At 49.2% G+C, this 13,023-nt stretch overlaps 1 protein-coding gene across 3 annotated transcripts in view; it reads left to right on the plus strand.

Moving 5' to 3' along the window:
• Window positions 1-12,252, plus strand: part of Chst11 (carbohydrate sulfotransferase 11) — a 211,465-nt gene extending 199,213 nt beyond the window's left edge. For 2 of the 3 annotated variants that reach the window (XM_006513909.4, XM_006513908.4), the window contains exon 3: window positions 7,293-12,252. In XM_006513909.4, the coding sequence (XP_006513972.1) occupies window positions 7,293-8,147 (855 nt within the window). In that variant the 3' untranslated portion in view covers window positions 8,148-12,252. The remainder of the gene's footprint in view (window positions 1-7,292) is intronic. The other variant, NM_021439.2, reaches the window with a different exon arrangement.
• The last annotated feature ends 771 nt before the right edge of the window (window positions 12,253-13,023 follow it).

Here is a 13,023-nt window from a genome sequence, read left to right on the forward strand (position 1 = left end):
ATCGCGATGTTGCCCCTTTCTTCAACTGTCCAGCCAGGATGTTATTCCAGCTAATGTCTATCAGTCATTTTCTGTCAGTGAGATACCAGATGTGCATGAGTCAGGCCTCGTGAGCAGATGCCAGATGTGTCTGGCATTCCTGCAGAGCCCACTCCCGGAGAAGAATACCCAACCAGCAGTTCCTCGGGTGTAACAGAGACACCAGAGCTGATCTGATGGAAATACCCCAGGACCGTGGCTAGGAGCAGGTGCCTGGACCACCCACACTGACCGTACAGTCAGATGGCTAAGGTGGAGTCAAGGAGTTACAGTCACCAGACAACACAGGGAGTCAGCATTCAGGTTCAGTCAAGGCTTTGCTGCCTGGTTCTACTGCCAGCCCCTTTCCAGACAATCCTCCACAATGACGTTAAACAGGAAGTGAATTTCTACTTCCGTGGTGTTCACAAGACACAGGCATGGTGCCATATGTTTTTTTTCTGAGCCCTCAATCATCAAAGCAACCCCCAGAATGCACAACTATTGTCCCCATGGTACAGAATGGGGAACCAAGGCCTGAGGGCTCAAGATGCTCAGTCAAATGTTCAGTAAGGCGTGCTGAGTCTCTGGAGAGAGGCAGGAAGGAAACCACAAAGCCAAATTGTCCAGTCAGAAGCCAAGAGAACCTGCAGGGCCAAGCCATATTCTCCCACACACACACCTACCTGCCTCCCTAAAATACCACAGACAGCCCAGCCCTGGGGGGGAGTTGCCAGCCTCGAGGCTGAGAGAAGGGGCCCAGCTTCCTTCCTCCTGTCAGAAGTGACTTCCGATATCCCCAGAGTGTGTCAGTCAACAGGCACAGAGCCTGCCTGCCCCTCTGATTTCAGACTTCTGAAGGACCAGCCTCCTTGGTGTCGGAACCCTGTCCCTTCCTCACCCTTGTCCCTGTTCTGGGCCACCATTCATAGGAAGCCAGGCCAGCTTGGCAATGGTCCCATTCCTAAGCCTGAAGCCTTCTGCACCAGGCCCAAACCTCCCGGAGCCCAGAGACTGTGGGATGTAAATAAGGCCCCTCCAGCTACATCTGGCTTCCTGGAAAGGCGCCCCAACTCACGGAGCCCTGTGCAGAGCTCTTCCAACCTCTTCTGGTATCTTTGCCCTCCAGCATGGCATGACTCCTCCTCCTGTTTCCTGGGCTGACTCAGGTAGAAAGCTCCAGAGGAGTCCTCCCATGATCAAAGCTGTTTCATCAGAGCCGACTTCTCCTAAGACGAACAGCCTATCTGCTAATGCGTTGGTGCAGCTTCAGACTCTGGCTCCAAACCTCAGTAGGAGGATGGGCTGGGGCAGCAGATGTAGGCACCAGAGGAGCACACAGCAGCCTCTCCAGTCACCCAGAACCTGCACAATCCCTATACACCCCACATTATTGACATATACCTGCATCTATTCATACATGCATATGTGCATATATTACATTCACTCCTGAGTGTAAGCATACATTCATACATGCATGTGCGCACTGACTCGTATGCATTCATGCATTCTCACTTTAATTCAGACAAACCTTCGAGTGTCTCCTATGGGCCAAGAATTAGTAATGTATTAGAGGGAAAAAAAAGTGGAAGACACCTGCACCCTGGAATTAGCATGCTAGGAGGGAGAGAGGCCAGAGCGAGTCAGTGGTGTGTGACACGCATACAAGATGGTGGCTGTTGCAAGAGAGCAGCCAGGCAAGGGCTTGAGCCTCAAAACTTGCTCTTAATAAACTGACTGAGTACTTTTCGCAGGATGCTCACAGCCTGGCTGGTTCTTTTTCCCCAGGGGTCTTTAAGCTGTGCACCTAGGATGGGTGAACCAGAGGCTCCAAGAAGGTGTGTTACAGCCCTCAGATGCCAGGGAGAACACCAGCTGGTTACTCACAGACAACACCAGCCCCAGCAGGTTTAGTGAGACTCGACAAGGCTCACACCCAGGTTCCAGTGTGGTCCAGCCCTAGTATACATAGGACTCTAGGCCCTCTGAAGCTGTGGTTCCTACCCGGGCAGTACTAGGACCCTGGGACCACCGGCAACAGCCGGAGAAGGTATAGCAGACCTCTGGGATAGAAATAGGACCCAGCCTATCACCATGATACCTCTGGACTGCCAGGATTGAGTCCCCAGGTGGCTTAATCCAGAGGTGGGAGTCCCCAGGTGTGGCTTCTGACTCCAGGAGTCACACAAGTCAGTGTCTACCAGCACCTGAACTTACAGTCCCAGTTCCTATCTCTGGGACCTTGAGCAACCTGCATCGTCCCCAGTGCCTCAGTTTCCCTCTCTGGAAGTTAGAAACGCCGATGATACCTGCTTCCAAGTGTGTGGCTCAGCGGCAACTTGTGCAGTAGTGTTCCAATGCAGCTAGTAGATATGGTGCTTGTGTTTGCTGGGGCTGCGGTTTCTACATCAAATCCCTCCATCCCTGAAAACCCAAGACAACAGGTGGCAGAGGTGCCAAAAAAGTGCAGGGAAGGACTGTGTCACCTCCACGGTGCTGGCAAAACAAGCATGTGCCACCATGCCCAGCTTTCTGTAAGTGGGTTTCAGGAAAGGAACTCCGTCCCTCATACTCACGCGCAAGGGTGTCACCAGCTGAGTCGTACCCCATGGCCTGGAATTCAGATGTTCGAATTACAAAACAAGAGCCGTTGGGAGTCATTGGAAGCCTCCAGATTTACCTCTTTATCTGGTATTATCTGCCCAACCACAGGCAATGAGGTGGGTACACTTGGGCGTGGGTGTTACATCCAAAGAGAATGCAGACCTCACAGGGTGGACCGGCTCTTCCTTTTAAGATGAAATAGAGTAAAACTTTAAAGACTTCTTAAAACAACCCCTGAGCTTGGTCCTTACACTAATTACAGTTCACTTCCAAAACATCCAAATTAAAAATAGACATCAAATCCAGCATGCCGGATGCAGCCCAAAGCCAGGAGCTGTGTTCAGGACATCCTAGACTCTGCCTTTCTCTGCCCTATACTTTGTGGACATCACAGGGAGATGAAAGGAATTGGTGGCAAGGCCGAGGGTAGAGTCCCTTGGTGTCTGATGGCGAACTGTTCTGTGTTCTGTTATTAAGGGTGGCTGTGAATTGGTCCAAGATGTTAGAATACTGTCATTTCTACATAGCGCAGATCTGCAGCTCTCAAAGCGTGGTCCAGCCCAGCAGCAGCGCTTGGCATTAGGATGTGAGAGAGTTGGAGAGAGGGTCTTTAAGATGCCACTAAAGCTACTCAGATGGTACGCTGGTTTAAGGGCGTTTGTTAGGGAAGAGGAGAATGTGAAGAGCTGTCAGTAGAGGCCATCATGGGGTCAAGGGGATGCCATCCTGGGGACTTCATCTTGGACTTCAGCCACCATTACTGTCGGGAACACACTACGATGGGTTGAGCCTCCTTCTGAGGTATCTGGCACAATTTTGGCAGAGGAACCCTGGCAGACCCTCTGCCCTGCCACATCCCCAGCTCTGGCTGGAAGCCAGAAAGTGCTGGAACAAGCCCTCAGGGTGACACCCACACATGTGAAGTTGGAGACACACCAGCATAAACTGTCACTGATGCTGACGGGAGCCAGCCCAGGAAAGGCTGACAGTGCTGGGTGTGAGGGCTGCTCCGCAGGGCGGATTATCTTTCCATGGATTCTGCTCTGTAAGAGTCTCAGTGGGCTCCTTCCTTGAGAGGAACTGTACACATTACCACCTTCTGTGGGCAAGTAGGAGTGAATGCCAGTGTTGGTATTCAGTCAGCCAAAGATAGTGCACTTTGAAGACTCTGAACACAAGAAACACCCCCCCCACCCCCCCCCACCCCCGCTCCCTGGCTGACTTTTCTGAATTCCTTAGATCATCTGGTTTGCTTTCTGACCACCAACAGTCAAAATGCTTTTCTCTTTGATAACAAGAGCAAGGAAGATTCTCACTTCCCACTTTGTGTGTGATGCTTGGAAGCTTACAACCAAATAAGATCCTTAATATCAACTCTCAAAACTGTGCACAACTTCTCTGCTATGATCTCTTCAAACCCTTTTGAAAAACAAAGGACAGGGAGTTGGGAAAGAATAGGAAACCTAGAAGGTGAATTCACCTTCAGGTTTACTCACCGACAGGGCCACAAACCCCTTGTCTTAGGGTTTTACTGCTGTGAACAGACACCGTGACCAAGGAAACTCTTATAAGAACAACATTTAATTGGGGCTGGCTTACAGGTTCACAGTTTCAGTCCAGTATCATCAAGGCGGGAGCATGGCAGCATCCAGGCAGGCATGGTGCAGGGGGAACTGAGAGGTCTACATCTTCATCTGAAGGCAGCTAGCTGGCTTCCAGGCAGCTAGGATGAGGGTTTTAAAGCCCACACCTATAGTGACACACCTACTCCAACAAAGCCACACCTACTCTAACAAGGCCACACCTCCTAATAGTACCACTCCCTGGGCTGAGCATATACAAACCATCACACCCCTGCTTTGTAAAACTGATGGACCGTGGTCGGCAAGCAGCCATGTTTCCTTCCAGTGGTAGGGAACAAGCTATTTGCCACTAATGTGTCTTCTTTATCCCTTTGTCTTCTGCTGTCCCCAAAGAGCTGTCCCTCAGATAGCTAAGCCCCTCAGACAGCTTGAACTCTGTATAGACTGTGCAGTGGATGTGTTATTTGTGAAAGTTAGGACCATCACTACAGCTCCTGCGAGCCCTGGTTGAAGACGAGAACGCCTTCCTGTAGCTGAGACATGGGGACGTGGCATTAATGGGTTTTTAAGCTGCGTGACATAACTCTTCATTGTCCTGTGAGTGGGCGTTCTAGCTATCTCTCTCCATCTCAGTCTCAGCCTTCAAGCAAAGAATGTCTCTCTTTCTCCACCCTGTTCAGGACTCCCCTAAACCCACCAGGTCTCTTAAAGCAGGCTTTGAAGAGGCCAGGGGCCAAGTAGAATTCCCGTGGCCTAGGGTCCTCTGTAAGAAGCTCATCACGTTTGTGTTTTGATTTTGGTGGTTTGATTTGATTTTTTTTGTGTGTGTGTGTGTGTGTGTGTGTGTGTGTGTGTGTGTGTGTGTATCATCTGCAGAGTACATCTGTGTATGATGTGTGTACACTGGTGCCCACAAAAGGTGTCAGATGCCCTGGAATCTGAGTTTCAGATAGTTGTGAGTCACCACGTGGGCCTTGAGTGAGCAGACAGTGCTCTTAATTATTGAGCCATCTCTCCAGCTGCATTGGTGATATCTTTTGAAGCCATTAAGCATTTCTGAGTTACAAGCCCCACCCTAGATAAGCTAGTTCCCACCATGTCACATCAGGGTGCTGGTACTCATTGATGTCCTAAGGGACACCAGGACATTCCATCTTATCATCTTGACCTGGTTAGAAATAAGCAGAAAAGAAAAATATGTATTAATCAAGTGAGGGCACTGGGGACTGAGTCTGCAGTATTTGAGCCCTGAGACTGAATGGTGTCTGTACCCAACTTTGAAGATGGTCAACGCCTTACACTTTGCGGTTTTAAGTATAAGTATGCAAGGCTCACTGAAATCAGGGTTCCTGTCTTTGGGCCATTCTACACAGAGATTAATTTTTCGGGGATGAATCATACAAATTATGACTCAGTATCAGAGGTTCTGGGCTGGCTTCATGGGTCCCACCTGACCCCTGGGCACTGACCCCAGTGCCTTAGACATTCTAATGATCCTCCTGTAGTCTCAGGTCTTGAGGCAGCTTCTAATCTGGCCTAAAGAGCCAGTGGCCATGGGACAGTCAGTAGTGACTACGGGGAAAGCATGAAGAACACTCGGAGTTGGGCTATGAAGGACACCAAAGATGGAATGTTCTTTTGTGGTGTGGCAGAAGAGTGTACTGCGCCATGAAGAGTAGCCAAGTTTGTATCAATAGAGATAAGTGGAGAGTCTAACAGGCCCAGCACAGAATGCAGGCGCAATAGTGAAAGGTGAACAGCTGGTTTCTCGGAAGTACCCTCTGTTCAGAATGGGTAGAATGTGGGCATGAAGATGGGGAGGCAGGTTGGTAGTGGACTGTGGATGTCAAAGGGCAAGCATCTGAATGGAGACCTTGACCTTGGGGTGAGGAGGAACACAGGACTGTCCACCACCTGACACCCAGAGCAGCTGCTACACAGCCCCCGACCCTAGTTTCTCCAGAACCTCAAAGTCAAGATGAAATTCCGTTGATATTTTTAAAAAAAGAGGCCATATTGCACAAGCCAGCTAGGTAAATGACAGAATGTACCAAGCTAAATAATGGGGTCCACACTCCACAGGATCTCTGAGCTTCAGCATGTTGGGGACCAAAATGGTAGCTGACCAAGACAGGTAGATTTTTTTCTATCTGGGTGAACTGGTTCTGACTGGAAATGATTGGTCGTTCTAGCTCCAATTCTGTTGCTAATGATAAAATATCCTGACCAAAAGCAACTTAGTGGGGAGAAAGGGATTTGCTTGGTGTCTTAGTTAGGGTTTCGTTACTGTGAACCCCATGACCAAGGCAACTCTCATAAGGACAACATTTACTTGGGGCTAGCTTGTGGGGTCAGAGGTTCAGTCCACTATCATCATGGCAGTGTCCAGGCAGGCATGGTGCAGGAGTTACTGAGAGTTCTACATCTTGTTCTGAAGGCAAACAGAAGAAGACTGACTTCCAAACTGCTAGGACAAGGGTCTTAAAGGCCACACCTCCAGACAGTGCCACTTCCTGGGCCAAGCATATTGAAAACACTACATTTGGCTTACAGTCCCCGACTATCGTCCATCACTGGGGGGAAAATGAAGGCAACCATACTCAGGCAAGAGCAAAGGGGAAATAAACACATCCTTGCTCACTTGCTAGCTTTTCTCACTCTGACATAGTTCAGAGCCCAGCCTAGGGAATAGTGCTGCCCACGGTGGGCTGGGTTTTTCTACCTCAGTTAACAATGGAGACAGCCCTCCATAGATGTGACCACAAACCAATCTAATCTAAGTAACTACTCATTTAGACTCGTACCAGACAATTCTAGGTTGTGTCAAGTCGACAGTTAAAACTAACCAGAACATCTACTTTAGGGAGGAGCTTTTGCTCTCAGAGAACACGGACATCTTCCCAAGCATTCCCCTCTGACCTCTGTGTGCCTCCCACACTAAGCAGTTAGGCTAAATCTCACCTTGCCCTTTGGAGGCAAGCTTTGTACCTGACCGGGTCTAGATAACTGCTTGAACAAAGGGATCAGCTTTCCACGGTAATCACAGATAAGCACTCATCTCTCCTTCCTTCTCTGTCCCCTCTGCAGCTGGAGCTATCCAACACTGCCATCCTGCACCAGATGAGACGGGACCAGGTGACAGACACCTGCCGGGCCAACAGTGCCATGAGCCGCAAGCGCAGGGTGCTGACCCCCAACGACCTGAAGCACCTGGTGGTGGATGAGGACCACGAACTCATCTACTGCTATGTGCCCAAGGTAGCGTGCACCAACTGGAAGAGGCTCATGATGGTCCTGAGTGGCCGGGGCAAGTACAGCGATCCCATGGAGATCCCAGCCAACGAAGCCCACGTGTCGGCCAACCTGAAGACCCTTAACCAGTACAGCATCCCAGAGATCAACCACCGCTTGAAAAGCTACATGAAGTTCCTGTTCGTGCGGGAACCCTTCGAGAGGCTGGTGTCTGCCTACCGCAACAAGTTCACGCAGAAGTACAACACCTCCTTCCACAAGCGCTACGGCACCAAGATCATCCGACGCCAGCGGAAGAACGCCACGCAGGAGGCCCTGCGCAAGGGGGACGATGTCAAGTTCGAGGAGTTCGTGGCCTACCTCATCGACCCCCACACCCAGCGGGAGGAGCCCTTCAACGAGCACTGGCAGACGGTCTACTCTCTCTGCCACCCGTGCCACATCCACTACGACCTCGTGGGCAAGTATGAGACACTGGAGGAGGACTCCAATTACGTACTGCAGCTGGCCGGAGTGAGCGGCTACCTGAAGTTCCCCACCTATGCAAAGTCCACCCGAACTACCGACGAGATGACCACGGAGTTCTTCCAGAACATCAGCGCCGAGCACCAGACACAGCTGTACGAAGTCTACAAACTGGACTTTTTAATGTTCAACTACTCAGTGCCAAACTACCTGAAGTTGGATTAGAGGGCTGCGGAGGGGAGGGGGAGGGGTGGTTGGGGGAGAGGGAGAGAATCCTGCTTTTTAATTTAAGATTTTTATTTGTCAAAAGAATTCTATGGAGACTGGGTTATTTTGTAAGTTAATATGTCTTCGGGGGAGATGCTGCGAGCGGCATGGTTAAGAATTATTTAAAAATTCTCCACGGGGAAGGACAGCTGTCTTTGCAGGGGAGCGGGGTGGAATATCCCTGTTTTTAGAAGTGGATACTGCAACACTGTCTCCAAGGTGTCCTTGTGTTCTGGTGAAGTCCACAAACTGCATTCCATAAAGTCTAATGAATCTTATTTATAGTTATTTAAACGTGGTCTGTGGCAGCAGCCTGCTCCTGTCTGTGCAGAGGAGAGTACAGTCTGTGCTTCGCTGGCTATGGCTCATTGGGGGAGGGGAGGGGGTTATCTCCCCCACTGACCGTGTGTAGAATCCCATGGTGACAGCTGCGGGATGTGTGCCTGTGGCCATTCAAGAAACCCTGCTAGAAAGAAGTCAATTGTCCTTGCACTAAGAAACAGGGATGAGACTGGTTCAAACCGATTGCTAGCAACCCCAAAGTCCCTTGTAGTAAAGAAATGCAAATTTTTTTAACCCAAGAAGAGAGCAGATGATAGCGATTTCTCTTTACCGAAATTAGCAGGCTATAAGAATAGGCTTTCTGTGGAAATCTTTAAGTGGCACTTTCCAGTGCTAGCGAAGGCAGAATAATGGTTGTTTTCTAGTCAATAAGTATTGAGCATCTACTATTCTCCAGGCTTGACTGCAGATAGCACATTGAGTGAAACCAGGAGCCTTGGCCTTCAGCAAGCTTTATGTGAACACAGGGCATCCAGCTCAACAGTGAACCAACACCCCCATCCCTTTGGTCCTCACACAGACTTTAGACTATTCTCAAGTGGTCCAGAGGGTCCAGGACCCTAGCAAATTTGCGTATTTCTACAGTTCAAATTTGAAAGCCACACATTTGGATCAGGCCACTTAACTAGCTAAGTAGTTCATTGCCCAACACAAGAAATGACAGAAACCCTTTTGATCATGTATATCTAGTGCAGTGTCTTCATAGTAGAAGCCTATAAGCCACAATATTCTCCAAGCGCAAGGATGGAGGACTGCTGTGATTGATTAGTGATGTCTGCCTTGACTAAGGAAAGGGAGGAACATTTCTCAAGGGCCTCCTACTGTGATCTCCAGTCCACATCTTGTCCTGCCTGCCACTTAAAACAGTGCACTGCATACATTTGGAGACTGGCGGAGTTCAAGTGTGAAGGTCAAAGGTGGAGTGTTGGTACCCACAGGCACATGCCCACCCTCCATGTCCTGCATTGGCAGAGCATCCAGGACCTCCCTCTCCTCCAGAAGGTTGGAAATTTGCTCTTTCCTGTTCCTTGCTGATCAATGCCCAAACCTATTCCTCATTTCTAGTTGTTTCTGATACTTTGCGGTTGACATTTGAGCCACATTCCCATGACAGCCAGTGTCCGGGTACGTAGCAGATGCTGTACATAGTTCTGATGATAAGGGAGCTGGTAGGCTGTAAATTTTGCTTTTTGTGTTTTTGTGGGGTTTTGTTTGTTTTGATGCAGTATAGAGTGAAGGGGGTAAGAATATTCTGAAAAACATAAAATTGAGTAATTTATTCACAGAAACTATTAAAATGGTATTGTTAGGCTCACAAGGAGGCTGGGGGCAGCGGTAACTGCTACACTGTCTCGCAGAGGAAATTATTTTATTTAATGTGAGAGAAATGTGAGCCAGAGTGGCTGCCTGAGGCTATTTATAAAACGCAGGTACCTTCCCCAATTTCTCTCCCCTCGCCTTTAATAAATAGATTTATGTCATGTGTGTGACCAAGAACAGTGACAGATCTTGGCTGTCCCTGGAATAGAGAGGCAGTCATGGTGCTCAGGCCCTGGGCGTGGTGTAGCTGATGCATGTCCCACCGAGCCCAGGCTCTCCAAGGCATCAGTTTGTGGTCACATATCCTTAGAAAACAAAATTAAGTCAGGTTCCTGTCTGCAGGAGTTTTCAGAGCCTTGAATACATAGTCTGCCTTGTGAAACTGGGAGAATGTAGCATTTCTGGGCTGCATGACCTAGGTATCCTGTATGGCAGACCATGTCTTAGCTGGTTTTTCACACAGTAGCCTTCAGTGAGGGTGATCTAGCCTGTCTGAGGTCTGCAAAGATTGACAGCTGCTTCCTAGATCCTTCCACAAATCAGCAGAAACAGTGTCCATCTGGGAACTTTATGAGAGTGTTGCTTTACCTAGTTGGGGTGTCTTCATCTGGATACTGCCCCAGAGAGTGATCCCGTCCCTCCAAGCACAGCGGAGGGAAGCCTAGGGTGTTATGGAGTGGGGCAGGTGGCTTAAGGACACCTTAAAGGCCACTTGGTGGGGATAATGGCCTCGTGGGGATACTCCTCACTTCCACCCACAGTTTGGAACTGTTCACTGTGTGCTTCAGGAGTTTTAAATGGAGATTCGTGTTGATTTCCATGGTCCGCATCTGTTTGTCTTCCGTCTGTGGTCCAGTGCTGTGTGCAGATGGTACTTACTCCCTTTCTCTCTCTTACAGGGAGAAAGACTGTCCTTCTGGGGAGAGTGTATCAATACGCTTCCAGAATGAGGGAGTCTTTCTCCTGTCTTGTGTTCACACTTCCTAGTGACAATTTTCAAAATATGTATCGGCTTGACTGTTTATTGTAGAGTGTAGAAAGGTTTCTGTGTTCCTGGCTAAAGACATCCATTGGTGAAATGTGCTTGGAAATCCAAGTGTTTTCTACTGAGGAAAAAAAAATGTTGGAAAAGCTTTCTCCTGCATGCCTCTTGTGCTTAGCTAGAAAGGGGAGCTGCCAGCGTCCCAGCTCTGAGCCACTGTTCAAAGGTGCAGCTGTGTTTTAGGACTAGGTACAGGCAGAGTGATAAGGACATGCCTGCTTAGTGTACTCATTTATCGAGAAAGTTTAGACTATGAGCCACAGGGGTCCCTGCCTGCAGTCCCTATAGCCTCCCCCTGCCCCAGTGCCTTTCTCAGCTGGTCTGGGAATCAGGGCAGCCCATTGAGGGGGGCTCAGACAACCCTTTCTTCCTGGTTCTGGGAGTAAGGCTTTCTCTGCAGCCACAAGGAGAACATGGGAACCAGAAACTTCTCTTTGGTCAGCCCTTCTGAGCACACAGGTTTAGCCCATGCTCCAAGAATGCTCCTGAGCATTGTATAAGCCCCTAGGACTCTTAGCTCATGTGATAATGATTGCATTACTATCCTGCTTTAACTGACAAAACCACAGAGAATTTTGCTTGCTTTCCTACTCTCTTCCTCTGCCCAGGCCTCCTCCATACGTATACATACACACATGGGCATGTATACACACACATGCACAATAGACATGCACACACACATGCACACATGGGTATACATATACACACATGCACAATAGACATGCATATATACATATACATGCACACATTGATAGGCATACACACATGCACAGTAGACATGCACACATGGGTATACATAGACACACATGCACAGACATGCATACACACACATGCACACATAAATGTGCACACACACATACACAAATTGCCCAAGCCTGTGCACTCCTGGTACCCATGTCCCATCCTGGCCCACCTCTTTGTCAGCAGGACTGACTCCATCACTCCCTCAGGTTTTGCCCACCAGCACCCCCCAGCTTTCCCCCAGCAGAGCTAAACAGCCCCTCTGAATAGACAACAGGACCTTCTAGAAACAGCTGAACCCTTGGACAGCAGCAGGCAGATTTTGATCTGCTCTCATCAGGTACAAAAGGTGGTATCCGTATTCTCTTCTGAGCATGCTCAGTAAGCATATGGACATAGAATTTAACATCTCTGTGGAGTGTGTGTTTTTTACATATTTGTATGCAGTCGAGGAGGGCCTGTTGTAGAATTCTCTCCCTGTATCTTACTATACTGTTAAAGAAGCTGAATTCTATGTTGCCAACAGATGCGTGAAATGTTCCTCCAGGAAAAGCCATTCAAGCCTGATTATTTTTCTAAGTAACTTCAATTAAATTGAAGAAGAAAAAAAAAAAGCCAGAATCTGTTTTCTGTGTGTGGACTATTTTTGGTTCATTAATGAAAGACTGGGGAGTGCAGTGGGGTGGGCTGTGCCCTTCAGCCTGCAAGTGATCTGCTCATGTGTGTGAGTGTGGAGATGAGACTCTGCTAGTCATCCAGCCAGGGTGAAGCCCCCTTCCCCTCAGTGGCCAGGGTGGAGCTTGCTTGCCCCCAGTGGCCAGGTCCTCCTTGTTAAATGGGTGAATGGAAACTTTGCTTCATTCTGCTTTTCTCTAGAAGTCTCTGCGCACACTGGAAGATTCTCTGGCTAGTGTGGTCCTGCCTCTGTGTCAAGAGCGAGGAAATAAAGCCCCCCCCCCCCGTGGGTGGTGGCAGAGCCAATCCTCACAGCCTACACCCTGGCACTAGACCATGTCTCCCTCTGAGCAGATGTCCGTTCCTGCAACTAGGAAACCACAGAGCTGATCTGCAGACTCACCTCTGCTCCTCTCTGATGCGCCACATCACTTCCTGTGACTGGGACAACTTAAGGAATGAGCCTGTTCTGGCTCACGGTGTGAGAGATCCATAAGTCTTGGTGAGGAGGGTGTGGCAGTTGGTCACCTCGCATCCACAGCCAGGAGGCTTTCAAAGATGAAGGCTGGTGCTCAGCTCACTTTCTCCTTTTCATTCAGTTCAGAATCCCAGCCCAGGGCATGATGCTGCCCACAATGGCCGTATCATCTCAATTAACTCAGTCTGAAAACACCTCTCACATGCCGAGAGGTTTGTTCCCATGGTGACTCTAAA

Source organism: Mus musculus, chromosome 10 (genome assembly GCF_000001635.26).
Source record: "Mus musculus strain C57BL/6J chromosome 10, GRCm38.p6 C57BL/6J".
In the NCBI taxonomy this organism is placed as follows: domain Eukaryota; kingdom Metazoa; phylum Chordata; class Mammalia; order Rodentia; family Muridae; genus Mus; species Mus musculus.